General features: G+C 44.3%; 1 protein-coding gene across 1 annotated transcript in view; it reads right to left on the bottom strand.

Annotated features, from left to right (window-relative positions):
- GABBR2 (gamma-aminobutyric acid type B receptor subunit 2) overlaps positions 1 to 17,370 on the bottom strand; it is a 447,064-nt gene that overhangs the window by 180,789 nt on the left and 248,905 nt on the right. Inside the window, exons 9-10 of the mRNA XM_084850624.1 lie at positions 9,907 to 9,987; positions 6,148 to 6,298 (exon numbers count right to left, since the gene is read on the bottom strand). Of these exons, the coding sequence (XP_084706750.1) occupies positions 6,148 to 6,298; positions 9,907 to 9,987 (232 nt within the window). The remainder of the gene's footprint in view (positions 1 to 6,147; positions 6,299 to 9,906; positions 9,988 to 17,370) is intronic.

The raw sequence follows: 17,370 nt of genomic DNA, 5'->3' as shown, positions 1-17,370 counted from the left end.
GTGATATCTGCAAAATCCTATGGCCTCTCCAGCTCTGGCAGCATGACTCCTCTAGATGGGCTCAGAGGCCCATCTAGAAGAAGAAGTTAAAACAAACCAACAAACCAGGGGATGGAGTGGTGAAAACTGCCTCTGTCGCTCCTCCCATCCTGCTAGCAGCAGCCCAGCAGGACACAGGAATCTCGGAAGCTTCCAAGACCAGAGGCTTCTGTCTAGAGGGCAGCATCTTGATAGGGCTGCACCCTTATTTATTTCACTTTTAAACTACCCAATAGCCCAGGTTCTGTGAGTGGAGTACAATATATTAAAAACATAAAATACAAGAATAAAACAGTGAATAAAAACAGCACATAAAAACCACATAAAGCCAGCAGCGAAGAGTAAAACCACTATGGCACATAAACCAGAGGAAAAACCAACAGCAAAATAAAACCGCAATGATTTAAAAGCATCAAAAACTGTTCTTAAAATGCCTGGGAGAATAAAAAGGTCTTCTTCACCTGATGTTGAAAAGACCATAACATAAGGCGATGGGCAAGCCTCTCTGGGGAGGGCATTCCACAACTGGGGTGCCCCACTGAAAAGGCCGTCTCTTTTGTAGTTACCCACCTTGCCTCATTTGCTAGGGACACCAGGAGGAGGATCTCAGATGTTGACCTTAGTGTCCACAAAGGTAAATATGGGAGAAGATGCTCCTTCAGGTAACCTGGTCCCAAGCTGTTTAGGACTTTAAAGCTTAAAAGCATCACTTGGAATTGGGCCCAGAAGTAGATTGACAGCCAGCGCAAGTGGAAAAGTACTGGCATAATCTGATTACATGGGACAGTCCCAGTTAGCAGTCTAGCCACCCTTGTTGTTGTTGTTGTTCAGTCGTTCAGTCGTGTCCGACTCTTCATGACCCCATGGACCATAGCACACCAGGCCTTCCTGTCCTGCGCTCTCTCCCGGAGTGTGCTCAAGTCCATATTCATTGCATCAGTGATGCTATCTAGCCATCTCATCCTCTGCCGTCCCCTTCACCTTTTCCTTCAGTCTTTCCCAGCATCAGGGTCTTTTCCAGGGAGTTTTCTCTTCGCATTAGGTGGCCAAAATATTTGAGCTTCAGCTTCAGTATCTGTCCTTCCAATGAGCAGTCAGGGTTGATTTCCTTTAGGATTGACTGATTTGACCTCCTTGCAGTCCAGGGGACTCGTAAGAGTCTTCTCCAGCACCACAGTTCGAAAGCATCAATTCTTCGGCGCTCAGCCTTTCTTATAGTCCAGCTCTCACGGCCATACATTGCTACTGGGAAAACCATAGCTTTGATTAGACGAACCTTTGTCGGCAAGGTGATGTCTCTGCTTCTTACTATGCTGTCTAGGTTTGCCATAGCTTTCCTCCCAAGGAGCAAGCGTCTTTTAATTTCATGGCTACAGTCACCGTCTGCGGTGATCTTGGAGCCCAAGAAAATAACACCTGTCACTGCTTCCATTTCTTCCCCTTCTATATGCCAGGAAGTGATGGGGCCAAATGCCATGTTCTTAGTTTTTTTAATGTTGAGTTTCAAACCAGCTTTTGCACTCTCCTCTTTCACCCTCAACAAGAGGCTCTTTAGATCCTCTTCGCTTTCTGCCATTAGGGTGGTATCGTCTGCATATCTGAGGTTGTTGATAATTCTCCCGGCAATCTTAATTCCGACCTGTGATTCATCCAACCCGGCATTTCTCATGATGTACTCTGCATATAAGTTAAATAAGCAGGGCGACAATATGCAGCCTTGTCATACTCCTTTCCCAATTTTGAACCAATCGGTTGTTCCATGTCTGGTTCTTACTGTTGCTTCTTGACCCTCATACCGGTTTCTCAGGAGACAGGTAAGGTGGTCTGGTACCCCCATCTCTTTCAGAATTTGCCACAGTTTGTTATGATCCACACAATCAAAGGCTTTAACGTAGTCAATGAAGCAGAAATAGACGTTTTTCTGGAATTCTCTTGCTTTCTCCATGATCCAGCAAAAGTTGGCGATTTGATCTCTAGTTTCTCTGCCTCTTCGAAACCCAGCTTGTACTTCCGGTAGTTCTCGGTTCGCATACTGCTGAAGCCTAGCTTGTAGGATTTTGAGCATAACCTTGCTGGCATGTGAAATGAGCGCAATTGTATGGTAGTTTGAACACTCTTTGGCATTGCCCTTCTTTGGAACTGGGATGTAAACTGACCTTTTCCAGTCTTGTGGCCACTGTTGAGTGTTCCAAATTTGTTGGCAGATTGAGTGCAGCACTTTAACAGCATCATCTTTTAGGATTTTAAATAGCTCAGCGGGAATACTGTCATCTCCGCTAGCTTTGTTGTTAGGAATGCTTCCTAAGGCCACCCTATTTTGGATTAACTGAAGTTTACAGACCATTTTCAAAGGCAGCCCCATATATAATGCATTGCAATAATCCACATGGAAGGTTACCAGAGTGCAGATAACTGTCACAAGGCTATCTCTGTTCAGGTAGAGTTGTAGTTGGTATATCAGCCTCAGCTGATAAAAGGTGTTCCAAGCCACCGAGGTAACCTGTGCCTCTAGTGACAAGGATTGATGTAAGCGCACCCCCAAACTACAAATCTGCTCCTTTAGGGAGAGTGCAAGTCACTCCAGGAAGGTTGAATGCCACTTAACCGGCCAGATGAATCACCCACCAGTATGTCTGTCTTGTCTGGATTGAGTCTCAGTTTATTGGCCCTCATCCAGCCCATTACTGTGCCCAAGTACTAATTCAGAACATCAACTATCTCACCTGTATTAGATGACAAGGAGAGACAGAGCTGGGTGTCATCCACATATTGGTGACAGCCCAGCCCACATCCCTGGATTACCTTTCCCAGTGGTTTTATGTAGATGTTGATGGGGGATAAATCAGGGCCTGGTGGAATTGCACAGCACAATTGCCATAGGGCACAGCACCACCTTCTGGAATCAGCTATCGAAGTAGAAGAACCACTGCAAAACTGCCCCCACATCCCTACTCAGGTAGCCTATCCAGAAGGATACCATGGTTGATGGTATCGAAAACTGCTGAGAGGTCCAAAGGGAACAACAGGGTCACAATCCTTTAGTCCCTCTCTTGAAACAGGTCATTCCACAGGGTGACCAAGGCAGTTTCCATTTCAAACCCAGGCCTGAAACTGGAATGAAATTGATCTAGAAGATCAGTTTCATGCAAGAGAGCCTGGAGTTGATCAGTGATCACATGCTTCAGCACCTTCCCAGGAAGGGGATATTAGCGACCGGCCTACAGTTGTTTTCATCTTCTGCATCCAGGTTAGGTTTTTTCACAAGTGGCCTGACTACTTCCTCATTTAAAGAGGCTGGTATCACCCACTCACTCAAAGAGATATTTACAACCCAGCTAGACATCTTCTCCCTACTGGATGTAATAAGCGAAGAGGGGCAAGGGACACGCATACAAATGGTTGGCCAAACATGACTAAGTACTTTGTCCACATCCTTAGGCCTGAACAACTGAAATTTATCCAACACAACTGGACTAGATGGTGTTCTGGACATTTCAATTCCTGGGACTGCACTAACTTTGACGTCCCAGGGCCCCCTGAAATCCATTAGCCTCTGGGGTGGATCATTTTAATAGATCCCCCACCTTCAGATCACTATCTGTGGAGCGGAAAGGCCACTGAAAGTCTAAACCTCAGCAGGTTTAGACTTTGAAATGAGAAGGTAATGGATATTAAATCCCTCACCCAGATCACTATTCTCCTGCCTGAATGCATACCTCACATCTAGAGTGTGTTCTGCCACATGTACTGGGCTGAAAACATGAAGGGACAGCCCAATGGTTATCATGGCAGCCACGAAGTCCTAAGCTGCCCCGGATATCTCAGTATATATGTTAAAATGCCCCAGAACCATCATCCTGGGAGTTTTAACACCAAATCTGAGACCATGCCCATCAGTTCAGGTTGGGGCGGAATACCAGCAGAATCCCTAATCTGTCCTGAGTGCCCAAGACAACATACAAACACTCAAGATTGGCGCTTAAATGGACAGGAAGTCTGGAGAGGGAGAGGGAATCTCTATCGACTACAGCAACTCCCACTCCCTATCCCTCAGATCGATGTTCAGATAAAAAATAACTTTAAAACAGCCCAGACATCTTTTATTCTCAAGAATTTTTCCCCAAGGGCCACCAAGCCTCCCAGAAGGGACTTGAGACTTAAATAACTTTTCAGCAGCCTCACTCACTTCCCTCAGAGGATAACAAGGTAGCCTTGCCTTCAAGCCACACCAAAAGTTAACCCCAAAGGAGCACCCCCCCAAGGGGGTCATCCCGTTTGGCAGTGAACTGCCATCTGGAAGAGGCCTTCAATAAGTACCCCTTTCTCAAGTGTGTCCTGCCAAGTTTCACCTGGCAGGAGGTATAATTACTCGACAGAGGTAAGGTTTACCTAGCCCATCTGTGTCCCTGCAGGTTCTGGATTGTTTCTTGGGACAGCAGCAACTGGGAGATCTGAGGGGGGTGATGGTTCAAAAGAGTCTTTACCCAGACTCCAATTGTTCCAGCTGTTGCTATCTGTCTGCTGTCTCCACAAGAACAGAGTTCCACAAGAATGGCAGTCCCATTCTCCCACAAGAATGACAGCCTCGCAGAATGGGGGAGTTCCACAAGAATGGTGCCCCGAATGAAAAAGTCCTGTAATGCTCCACAGAGAAGTTCACACAAGAGTATGCATTCTCTACGTCAGAGCTGAACTTCTCGCCCTCAAAATGTTGTTGGACTCTCAACTTCCATCAGCCCCAGCCAGCATGGCCAATGGTCAGAGATTTGTAGCTCAACTGTTTCTGGAGGGCCACAGGTTTCCCCACCTCTGCTCTAAATAGTCCAGCACCATCATAGCTATCTGGTACAAGAGGTTGGGAGGGCAAAAACAGAATCAGGATAATGCATCCTTTTGCCCTGATAAGCCATATCAATGATCTCCAATGATAACAAAAATTAATATTCATTGTTTTTTTAAAAATGGTGTATTTCTAAAACATTACATTAGAAGAAGATAAGTTCATTCATGATCTGAAACACAGGCTCATACATTGGAATTAAAATGTATGCACAATGAGAAAAATGACTGGAACAAGAAAAGGATTGCTGGAATACAACACACGCACACACAGAGATCAGAATCAGAAAAAAAAGTAAGAGCTACCTAGATTGTCCCTATGTGACCTGTAAGTGCTAGGTGTGCCATTTCAGTACACGGACACTTGGAAATAGCTCTGTTTGGAAGCAATCTAAGAATGAAATATGTTATGCAGGATAACTGAAGTAGCTTTATCTGCAGAATTGTAGAAATATGCAAATATATGTCCTTGCTTTATAAATAAGTTTAGATTAGCATTATTATGGCTAAATGTCTTTGATCTCCTATACTAAAAGCAACTCCTTATGTTACACAGTGGTTTAATTAGCTGGGGATTATGCTAATAATACACAGTGGAAAACACTAATTTTGATCTAACAGAATAAAAGGATTTAATAAAACGTTCCAACACAAAGATAATATACAGTAACATCAATTAAGCAGAATAGTTTTTTTTTTAAAATATTGGGCAAGATCCAGCCAAAGTTAAGCACTTTTAAGACACATTTGTTTCAGCTGGAGTATGTGCTTAATTCTTCCACTGAAAGCAAAGGGACATGCAGTCCTCTCCTATGAATGTTTACTCGGAAATAAGTCCCCCTGAGTGCAGTTAAGAGTGGACTCTCCCCGACACGGAAGTACATAAGTGAAGTGATTAACTCTGGATCATGCCCACTGCCTTTACAAATTGGTACCACGTGATCTCTTTAATGCTAACCATACCGATTCATAGGACTTGCAAAGCGGGGAGGGGTGGGGTGTAGCAGGGGAAGCAGGACAAAATGTAACCACCTAAAGCAGGGGAGGGCAACCTGCAGCCCTCAGACTAATTTCAAAAGCCCTCTGCAAGCAATCAGTTCAGACCTTTGGCAAAAGCAATCTGGGTGGGGAGGAAGAGGGGAGGAAAGGAGAGAGAAAAGAGGATGGCAGAAAGAGAGAGATAAAGAGGTGACCCTGTCTATGTTGGCTCTGTCCCCACCCACAGCCCTCAACAGAAAAAAGATCTCCCAGCGCTGATCTAAAGCTTACTTCTGATTTCGGTTTTTGATGTTAAAGAATAAAAAAGCACTGGCCATGATCATTCCCAAGATAGTGAGTGCAGAAAGAATACTGTAGAGAGGCAGGGAGATTTTGCGAAGTTGCTTTTGGATAATTGTTCTGTCCTTTGGTGGTTCCTTTCCTAAAATGTCAGAAAGAAAAACTGGATTAACATACAAATAAAGTAAGAAACCAACAAAAACAAAACTACTACTGCCCTACTTCTACACATTTATTCTTGCTCAAGTCTTAACTTTCCACAGAATTACAAGTAGGGCATAAATTACAAGGAGCTGTTCTATCCTGGATCAAGACTATGGCCCAGTGAGTCCAGTACTATCTACCGTGATGGGCAGTGCTTCCCTGAGATTTTAGGCAGAAGCTTTGGGATACTTTTTTAAGAAATGTGTTTATTAAAGTCATTTGATTTTACAAAATAGTATAAAGTATAGCAACACTGCTGTACATTATTTATATACAGAAAAAGCATATGTATCGCCACCTGGAATGCTTTCACGAGAGATGCCAATGATGTATCCTAGATATTCTGGGTAGTTTATGGACATACATGCATTTCATTTTTTATTCATTCAGAGGCTGACAATTGCCCTGGCTCTTAAGTATAACCAGGTCATAGTTAAATACATATTGTATTTATTCTAATGAAATCATGCACTCCATCACTCGATGGCCTTGTAGGCCCCTTCCAACCCTACTATTCTATGTTTCTATGATTTATTAACTGGCAATGAAAGCTGAATGTCATTCCCAGGCAGTAGGGCCAGACCCTCAATTTCTATGCAACCATCAAAGGCACAGGAGCTCTGCCCCTAGGCCAGTGTTATTGTGAACAAGGAGGGCTCTAATTCAGTTTTTGCCTCTGCAAGTTTCCCCTCTGCAACGTGGGGTGTGTTTCCACGCTATCGGCTTCACTTTGTTTGCAGCTCTGTTGTGACGTTTCCCCAATTGCATCTTCTCCTTTTCCTGTTTCCACAGTCCTTAAAGACCTGGCTTATCATCGCTGTGTCATGGGGCTCTGTGCTGTTTCCACTGAGCTCCAATCGAATTATTTTCTTGATGGCTGGGTGGAGTCTGGGTTGGGTCTGATTACCTCATCAGTGTTCCCACCTCCTCCTCTTGCCAATTCCCCCGCCCTTGTCCCCTTGTGCTCCGCTGCAGTTAGTGGCTGCCTCTCTGCCCCTCCCCATTGTTGCTCTTCCCCCTTATTCTGGTTTACCAACAACCCTGCAAGGTGGGCTAGGAGAAGAGATAGTGGCTGGCTTCCCCCCTCCAGCTCTGTTGTTGTTCTCCGCCCTTATTCTGGCTCCCCAATGACCCTGCAAGGTGGGCTAGAAGAAGTAGTAGGGGCTGGCTGGCTTCCCAGTCGAAGGCACTTTTAATACCCATTGAAATCCTAACTGTCAAACCTTTCTCTTGCTTGGCTGAGAAGGGAGACCCCAAGTAAATGCAGAAGGGATGCACTCCTATGCATGCCTACTCAGAAGCAAGCCACACAGATTTCAATTGCACTTACTCCCAGGAAAGGAAAGCTGTACAGCCAGTGAGTTTACTCAGAAGTAACATCCCCTAGCACATGCCCACACAAAGTGGGACAAAGAGCTAAAGGGGAAATAAACAGGGAGAAAATGGCAAACAGAGCCAGTGGATGATATACTAGTTGTGCATCTCTTCATCTCTGCCTCCCTCGCTCCCCCCTCTTGCTTCTGCTCTGCTCCAGCCCTTTTGTTTTCCTTTAAAGTGAGTTTTAAAGCACACTTTCATTTTAAGGAAGGAACGAAAAAGCTGTCTCCTCCCCTTTTAAACCCTTTCTTCCCCTAAAGTGGGGATGTGACTTAAAGTGACTTATATGTACGCTCTGTGAAGCCATCTTTGCGGCTCTCCTGATTTCCCTGCCACCACCTTGACTGGGAACTTCATAGGGATACCAAGGGTGGGTGGACACTGCACTTGTATGCCAGGGCTGCTTATGTGTGCATCTCTTCATCTCCGCCTGACTGCTCCCTCCAGCATCTCCCCCTCTCCTTCACATGCAGCTGCTTCAGGTAAGGACAGGGGCAGGTGAGTGACACACCCACAAGGGCTGGGCTACATGCCCCAGATGCAGGACTATGATACTGAATCCAGTGCAGTTGTGGAAACAGCTCAGTAATGGAGCCGAAGAACGCAGGAAAAGTTGGACTATAACCAGTCTCAGAAGAAGCGGTTTTTCCGCGATAAAATGCGGGTCTGGGGCTGATTGGCCATGACATCATGGAAACACAGAGACCTCACTGCACAGCCAGGTTGGAGTAAATCGCTGGTGGAAACACAGCCATAGTGAGGGGAAAGCAGATATTATTAAACGACCCATACAGGGTAAGGAAATCACACTAATCCTGGTAAGATTACTAAGCAAATGTATGCAAAGCACTCTGCACACTTTAAAGTACTATACAAATGTTAAGCATTTCTTACAGTATTGGAAATGGCAGCTCTAAGCAAAGTCAAGCTTACAGCAGCTGGGTGCTGTCACAAGGTCATGAATGCTGTCGCAAGAGCAGCAACATTTGAAATTCAGTGGAATAAACTCTTAGCCCAAAAAGAATAAGTCCTGGTTGCACAAGTCAGAAGATGATGGGAATGTTTTTTAATGAGGCTACATATTATGGTCGGGTTTAGCAATGTACCAGGGAAAAGATAAATATTCAATGGATTTAAATTACTGCTTTTTTTCTCAATGTACCATGAATTCTGCAGTTCATACACAACTGCAACCATTTTAATTGAGGTTTAGCCAAGGAGTCCAGCATACAATGAACTTCAGTGTCAATCAGGGGCAGAAGTCCTGAGCCAGCTTCACTCCCTTCCTGTTTCCCAGGCAGGCGAAAGATGAGGTGGAGCCTCAAGGAAGCCATGGCTCAGTCAGAAGCCACTCTCCTGTCTCCACTCTCTTCTCTGAGGGGGCGGGGCTTCAGGGAGGGCCTCTCTGGAGGCCTTTGGGGGCCCAATAGGGAGGCCTGGTGGGCCAAACTTAGCAGGCCAGAGGTTCTCCATCTGTGCTGTAGGGCACTTACAAATCTTCTTTGAATGTTGGACTCTAGCGTGAAGAGATTCACCATGCCCAATGGTACATATTCCTGGTGGACAGCAAAGTGGTGGTGGAAATTCATACTGCTTTAGCTGGCATCTCAAAGCCCCAACCATATACTAGGGGAAGGGCAATGGGAAGAAGAAGCTAGAAGGAATAAGATAAAAATAAAAGGGGACTTAAAACTCTGCCGAAGATAGAACACTGAAGAGCTCCAGAAAAAATTCCTGGATCCTGTAAAAAATTCATGGAACTCCTTGCCTTCTGAACAGGAGGTGGTACTATCCCAAATTTACAGACTGCCTTCTGGACCCCTGGGAGAGTACAGGAATAGTTAAAGAGGAGAAGAGAAGGCCTACAATACCAAGATTATACTATATGTACTTATAGATTTCCCCCACACACACTTTTACCACTCACGTGCATGATCAATGTTTCTGCCCACATATATAATGGGGGAAAGCTGGGGTGCGCAGAGCTTTCCTCTGGAGAAGCCTTTACTCATCTCTCACTCCAAGCCACAGTCAATTGCTTATTTTACCCACTTTCCCCCACCTCCTGCAGTAGTGCTGAAACATCTCTATTTGTTGCACTGCATGTGCCCTAAATATTATACAGAAATCTATTCCATTCCTGTGCCCTCTGCTATATTCCTCCCTTACCGTGGAACTTGATGGAGTTGTTGATGATTTCCAGTGAATCAAGTATAGCATTATATTCTCCCACCTTCACTTCCTTTTTGTCTGCAGAGAAACAAGCAAATGGAATTGTTTATGTCAGTTCACATGTTCTTCATTTCTAGTAGCTGCTATATTTACCTTTCTGCCTCTCCTGTTGTTGCTATACTTACAGTCAAGGTAGCATATGAAATGACTCACAGAAGCTAAATGGAACCTGAGCTATGGCAACATTTAGAAGCATCACTGGTACCATATTTTACTGTTACTACAATGCAAAACATTACAAAGCCTAAGTTGTCTCCAAACATTATCTAAAATTACTCCAGCTATGAATTAATACTTTTTTCCCCATTGTCAGGGGAATGCTGTCAGGACTCAACACGAGAGCCATGGACTGGAGTGTGTCCCAGAAACAAAGGCCTGCACCCAACAACTCCCAGCATGCAACCAAGTCAGGTCCAGAACTCCAAGTAGCAGCTTTGACAATGAATTCAGCTCTCCAAGATGAGGTTTCCAAGAAGATTAGGCAAAAAAAAGAGGCAGGGTTCTAAAGCAGCAAGAAGGAATGAAGTGCAAAACAAACAGTCAAAGATGGCCTGGAAGCTAAACCCGCAGCTCCACCTATCTGAAGGACTAGAATTCAGAGCAGCCTTCCTCAACCCTCCAGCTGTTTCAGCTCCCATCAGCCACAGCCAACAAGTCAAATGGACAGGAATGCTGGGAATTGTGGTCCCAAACAACTGGAGGGCACCAAGTTAGGGAAGGCTGATTCAGAGAAACCCATTTGGTGAATATAGGCACTCCTGAGTACATGCTAAGGCTTCCCCATTTTTCTCCTAGGGTAGCCATGTATCCTACATTACAAAGGACCATCCTCTACTTAGAGATATGTAAAAGGACAGTCTTCTATTTGAAGGTGTCCTCTGTTTGAGGGGCTGTACAGTCCATGTTTAAAGATAAAGAAGGCAGAGCAAGTGCCTTGAATGGTCATCAACAGTTTGCACTTGGACAGTAGACTAAGCAGCCATGCAGGTCACCTGATCACACTCTCTCTCACTATGATGAGATGCATTTCTTGTTAAACTACAGTATTTCTAAATTTGCTTCTATACACACAAAACAGCATATGCAAATTTCATGCAAATCTATGTCCCCTTTTCTTTTGAGGATATGCATTTCCCTCTTTTTTGGCCACACTATTTTATCCTCTGACTTGAACTCCTTGTGCTGCATTGGAAGCAGTTCCTGAAGGTTTGGGGTATGGCATATCTAGCTACACAGGAGTTGCACTATATATGGTAGGTGCTCAGAAGCACAATTGCACGTTTGGAAGCACTGAATACTTCTCCAGCATTCACACAATTTATTTCTTATTCTTAAGGTGCCATATCCTATCGGAGGTTAGTTAGTTAGTTTATTGAATTTCTTAATCGTCCATCTGGCCGGTCACCCGGCCACTCTGGGCGATGTACAGCAATACAACAGTTTTAAAACAATAAAATTCTACTTTAAAACATCATATTTCTAAAAATACCCTAACCCACCCCAAATGCCTGCCTGAACAACCACGTTTTTAATGCGTGGCGGAAGCTCATTAAAGAAGGAGCATGGCGGAATTCCCTAGGGAGGGAGTTCCACAGAGTGGGGGCCACCACAGAGAAGGCCCTCTCCCTCGTCCTCACCAGCCTAGCTGATGTCCTGGCTGATGGGACAGAGAGAAGGCCATCAGAGGCTGATCTTGTTAAGTGGCCTGTCTGGTGTTGCTGGAGGCGCTCCTTAAGATAGGCTGGGCCGGAACCATATAGGGTTTTAAAGGTCAAAACCAACACCTTGAATTTGGCACCGGGAAACAACTGGTAACTAGTGCAACTCCTTCAGCACCGGAGTGATGTGATCACGCCAGTGGCTGCCTTTAATCTGGCAAGCCGCTGTATTCTGTACCAGCTGGAGCTGACGAACCATCTTCAAGGGTAACCCCACGCAGAACGCATTACCGTGATCATTGTAGCTATTTTGGTTTTTGATGCCGCTGCTCTGAATAATTGTATAGAAGTATAGCTAAACCATTGCCTCAGATGCTTTAACCATGATGTTCATCTTCTTCCCATTGATCTTTTTCCTTCAATTTTCCCTTGCATAATAAGTTGTAGTTTATTTTCATCTCGGATAATATGACCAAAGTATTGTAATTTTATTCTCTTGATATTTATTAGTTTTGTTTGTTTGCTTACTTTCACATAGTACGTTCTCATTTGTACTTGATCAGTCCACAGTATTTTCAACATGCGTCAATATATCCACATTTCAAAGGGTTCAGTTTTCCTCAGATTGTTCTTCTTAAGTATCCAAGCTTCCACTCCATAAGATAATATTGAAAACAAATAACACCTTACCATCTGAATCCTCAATGCAAGATTAAGGTCCCAATTAGATAACTGTTTCATTTACAATTTCATTAGAGTTTATTTATTTTGTAGCATGTATACAAAGGTATTATTCAGAGAGACTGAGAATGGAAAAATATGGCTTTTCAGAAGCAGGATAGTTAACAGTAATTGCAAACCTGATATTAGAAACTGAAAGACTTTAGTGGGTTTAACAGTCTTCTCCCTTCCAAGGGAACCTGTGAGATATGCCTGGTGGGTGGATGGGTAAGAACGTGTAACAGGATTCTCCTCATCTCATCAAGCTTCCGTTCCCAAGATTATTTGTGGGAATCCATCACTGCTAAAATGGTTTAAAACCAATATAGTGTGGATTCAGCAGTCATTCCCAGATTGTGTGTTGAGACATACTATTAGCAAGAGAACTGCTAATTTGCTGTATGAATTTAATTAATTACAAGGTTATAGTGAGCCAATAGCATCTGTCCATAGAATAGGCTGTATGTTGTGTCTCTGTGAGTCACAGTGCTCTGGTTTTGTCTCCTTCAAATCAGGGGTGGTTTTGGAACATTCAATCACAAAATGTAAAGATGGGGCAGGAGGCTGCCCATGGTTTCTCTGCCGTGAGTCATTGCTCTGGGCGTGCCTTCTTCCATTCAAGTGGAATGCTCAACACAGTGACTTGCATAGAAAAATAGCAGGTGAGATCCTCTGAGGGCAGGTCATCCTTACCCTTTCACACTAAATGTAACCCTTTCCAGGTATAAAAGAGTGAAGTGTCCAATTTTAATCCAATGAAAAAAATGTTCTTCAGTTATGAGCTGTGACCAGCAGGAACCTAGGCTAACAAGTGGAGCCCCATTACAAATGCTGCAGTGTATCCCCAGCCCCTAAAAGGAGTGTTCCTGTTCAGGGCTCCATCCTAGCACAGGGGCCTTGTAGTGCTGTCTGGGGCTTGCAGGGGAAACCTATTTTTCAGTCCCAAGCTTTTGAAACCTTGCCCCCTGTGTTACAAGCCCTGAACATTTTACTTGATATACAGATAGGGAAGGAGTTTAACCTCAGGGTGCATATCCCCCCTTTCCCAGCCTTAATGCTAAAATAGTATAAGCTGGGTTTAAGTAAGCCAACTTTCCCCTTCCCATTTTCCTTTGCTTTCACCCAGTTCACACCTTAAAACGTTCCATGGCTTGACTGCCTTCAACGTAGCATTAATTACTAAACTTACAATCTATCCCCAACTTCCAGTTCCTATAGAATCCTCTTTTTTCTCTTCCAGGTCAGATGTGAGAGCTCCCATAGAAAAGAATGGAGAAATCCAGGATTTTAGCATATCTGTGATTGAGCAGCAGTGTGTGCATATTAAACACGGTAGGAACAAAAGTAGTAGCAAAGACAGATGTTCCTGGGTTTTTTCATTCAGTGTGAATTCAGAAGTACCCTCTTCAGACAATGAGATGAGTTATTTTTTAAAATCTCTATGGCCCCAACATTCTGTATTTCCTAGCAGCTCAAAGAGACATTTTATAGTAAGGGTGGGTCAACTTTTTTTTTCTTTTAATTTACAAACATATACCACATACTCAGGGAGCCCCCAAATATGCAAAAACCACTATCTTATTTTGGGATGACCTTGTTTGGCTGCCAAAATTATAGGCACCCAAGTTTGCTAATAGGGGGGATGCCAATGCCACCAATGAAGATGATTGGGGTGGGTGGGTTAGGGTGTTGCAGGGAATATATACATCAATTGGCACTGTTCTACAACCAAGAGCAGGAACCACAGGCCAGTGGGGAAAGTTTAACTTATTTGCAGGGCAGTGAATTCTTCTTCAGGATAATAAAACTGAGACTTAACAGATGTTATTAATTTCTTCAATCGCTCTGGCTAAGAAAAAAATCCTAGGTAACGTATAAATAATACTACAAAGGGAGAAAAATTATGCATGATAAAAATGGGTAAAATTGCATTTCCTACCTGCCAGGCAACTGATAAAAGGAACTAAAGATATCAATGAGTCATCTGTGGCCAACAGAGTAAAGAATAATAAGAAACCTTTAAGCATATCAAGACTAAATAAAGTTCTTTAAGGAGCCAGTTACTAGATAAAGAGGGTAACACTGTCAATCATGACACAGGGGGTGGGGGGAGGCAAGAACTCAATATTTCTGTTTAATATCTTTGCAAAAAGCTTAATGCACTCGGTTCTTACTGTAATTAAGTACCCATACTTCCTAGCATTACCTGAGGATGGGAGAAGAATTAACAACCCCCTGCAGCTGCATACTGGAATCACATTACTATACTGAAAGGCATATGTAAATTTCAACTTTAAATGCAAGGCCACAATTTGGACAAAATTAAGCACGTCTGAGTCCCATTGATTTCAGTTGGAAAAAGCAGACCCAAAAGTTTTCGTTAGTTGGACTATACAGCATAAGAGATTGTATCCCCTTTCCTTCAGTAGAGGAGGGCATCCTTGAATAGGTTGCTCCTCTCACCTGCTCCTAAAGGCAGGGCTTATGCAAATCATAGAATCATAGAATAGTAGGGTTGGAAGGGGCCTACAAGGCCATCGAGTCCAACCCCCTGCTCAATGCAGGAATCCAAGTCAGAGTATCCCTGACAAATGGCTGTCCAGCCTCGTCTTGAAGGCCTCCAGTGTGGGAGAGCCCACCACCTCCCCAGGTAATTGGTTCCATTGCCGTATTGCTCTGACACTCAGGAAGTTTTTCCTGATGTTCAGTCGGAATCTGGCTTCCTGTAACTTGAGCCCATTATTCCGTGTCCTGCACTCTGGGATGATCAAGAAGAGATCCTGGCCTTCTTCTCTGTGACAACCTTTCAAGTACTTGAAGAGTGCTATCATATCTCCCCTCAGTCTTCTCTTGTATGCACTTTCAAACTTGTATGCACTTTCTTGTGAGGGAAAGAACCCCCTCCAAGTTCCAGTCCTGCCTAGTTCCAATGAATAAGCTGTTGGTGGAACTCTGCCATACTTCTTATTTTTCAACTTCAGAAAGAGAGACATCTTTTCAAAAAAGGCTGAGGAGATTCAGAGACCACGGAAACTGCAGTTGTGATGTTCACTGTTCGAGCAGGAAAGGCCAGCCCAGTACTATCACCAGATTCCTTGCAGGACCATTCAGAGCACGGCTGGGGCTGGCAAGTCTACCTATAGCAGTGCATCTGTTTCCTCTTTAGCCAGGAGTCCGTTCCCCAGAAGCCCAGTGTCTCCAGGAGCAAAGTCCCTGACTGTGGTGAGATATCCCCACATGACACTGACCTCTAGCAAAGCAGGGTGGTCATTGTGGGCAGGCAGCAATCTACTCCACCTGGGAATGAAAGAATGGCAGAGGCTGAGGCAGCAGAAGTAATTGTGGAGGGCCGCTGGGGAGGGGAAGGGACCCCTTCCAACCTCCCATTATCAGTGGGAAAGCCCTACACATGGATATTATTAGGTATGCCAGGTTATGAAGAAGGAAAACCTCCATTTCATTGTTATTGTTATAGGCTTCTACACTGGAGACTGTCCACACCAATGCATGGCCATTGTCAGGCTCAGCTCCTATAAAATCATCACAGATCGAGACAGGTTTAAATAAACAATGAACTCAGTTTTACTGGAGCAAGTCAGCTACACAGGAAGAGTTCATGGCACAGTTCTTCACACAGTTTATAGTTCCAATAAAACAGTTGGTCCTTAAGCAAGCACGATAAAGGTCAAAAGGAAATTCCAAGGCAAATAGTCCTCACAGAGTCAAATACAGAGTTCTAGGTCCAGCTATATATATCCCAAGTCAGAGTACCCAAAGGCAAAGGATTCGAGGCAGATAAGAGTTCAGGGTTCAGGATCAGTCTGGGCAAGGTGGTTTTTTGAGTAATGAAGACATGGTTTTCAGAAATAGCTCTGTGGCTTTTAAACAGAGGCAGGGCTGAATTCCTTGTCAGTCCACCTATATCTATAGGAAGATCTCATCTGTGGGTGTGAACTCGGCCTCATGGGGAGTCTCTGCTGTGCCCTCTTTTGTTGACATCTTAATTCTGGAGACAACCCCTGGTCCCCCTCCTCGACTGAGTCTATGGCCTCCTTGGTTCCCACAGGAAAACTTTCAGCTTGTTATAAATCTGGGGGCACTCTCAAGGCTGTCTCTGGTTGTGGCTGATAAGGAGAATCAGCCAGTTCTGCTGGGAACAGAGGCAGAAATGAGCTCCCAGCTTCCTTACAGTTCACAGCTTGAGCAGGTTCTAAATCATCCTGATCCATCTCTGAATCTGACTCTTGCTCTTAGGTCACAGGGCCCAGAGCACCTGGGCTAAGCCTGACAGACATCTGGGGCAAGTGCCACAGTATGCCCAATGCCCAGAGTGGGATGACCAGTGTAGCTGCACTTCCATTAATTGCATGATGCCCCCTTTAAGGCCCCAGGCCTGAACCAAGCTTTTAGTAGTTTTAGAGGGGCTTAGATGCCCCATAATGCTCTCTGACTTTGGTTCAGAAGGCTGCTGTTTTCCCTAACAGGCCTCTTGATTTACCAGGATGAGTCAAAGAGCGATAAGGCTGAAGGTGCAGCCTCAAGCACATTCCAGACTAATGAGCTAGAGGGCCTTCTCAGGACGCCCCTGGAAAGTGAAGCTTGTTTGCCTTAAAGCAACCAGGTGTCTGTAGTAGGAAAGTTCAGATTGTTTTCCTTCTGAACAAGCACTGCTGGTCTATGATGGGGAAGTGGTAGATGGATGCTAATTAACAGTTGCTGCTGTCATGCTGCCTCACTGCTAACATGTATAGTATAAGACCCATTGTACCCCTTGGCTCTGGGTTCAGAGAAGCTGCCTGATACAACCCTTGGGTACATCTGTGTGCTGATTGTACTCAATAAAGTATCTCCTTGTAAGTAAACTTGGATCTGATTTATCACTATCTTGGCACCTCTAAATTAAGAGTTTGAAGCCTACTGTAGGGGCAATACACCCCTTCACATTATTTACATGTGAAGGGGCTTTTATTTTGTTTTTGCTGGTTCATCTTATTTACTCCAGTGGGTGTTTAATGTATTTGGT

Source organism: Heloderma suspectum, chromosome 4 (assembly GCF_057233095.1).
Source record: "Heloderma suspectum isolate Gila_16-S chromosome 4, 16-S_ref, whole genome shotgun sequence".
Classification (NCBI taxonomy): domain Eukaryota; kingdom Metazoa; phylum Chordata; class Lepidosauria; order Squamata; family Helodermatidae; genus Heloderma; species Heloderma suspectum.
The sequence above is the reverse complement of the archived record's forward strand: the minus strand, read 5'-3'. Positions and strand labels throughout refer to the sequence as shown.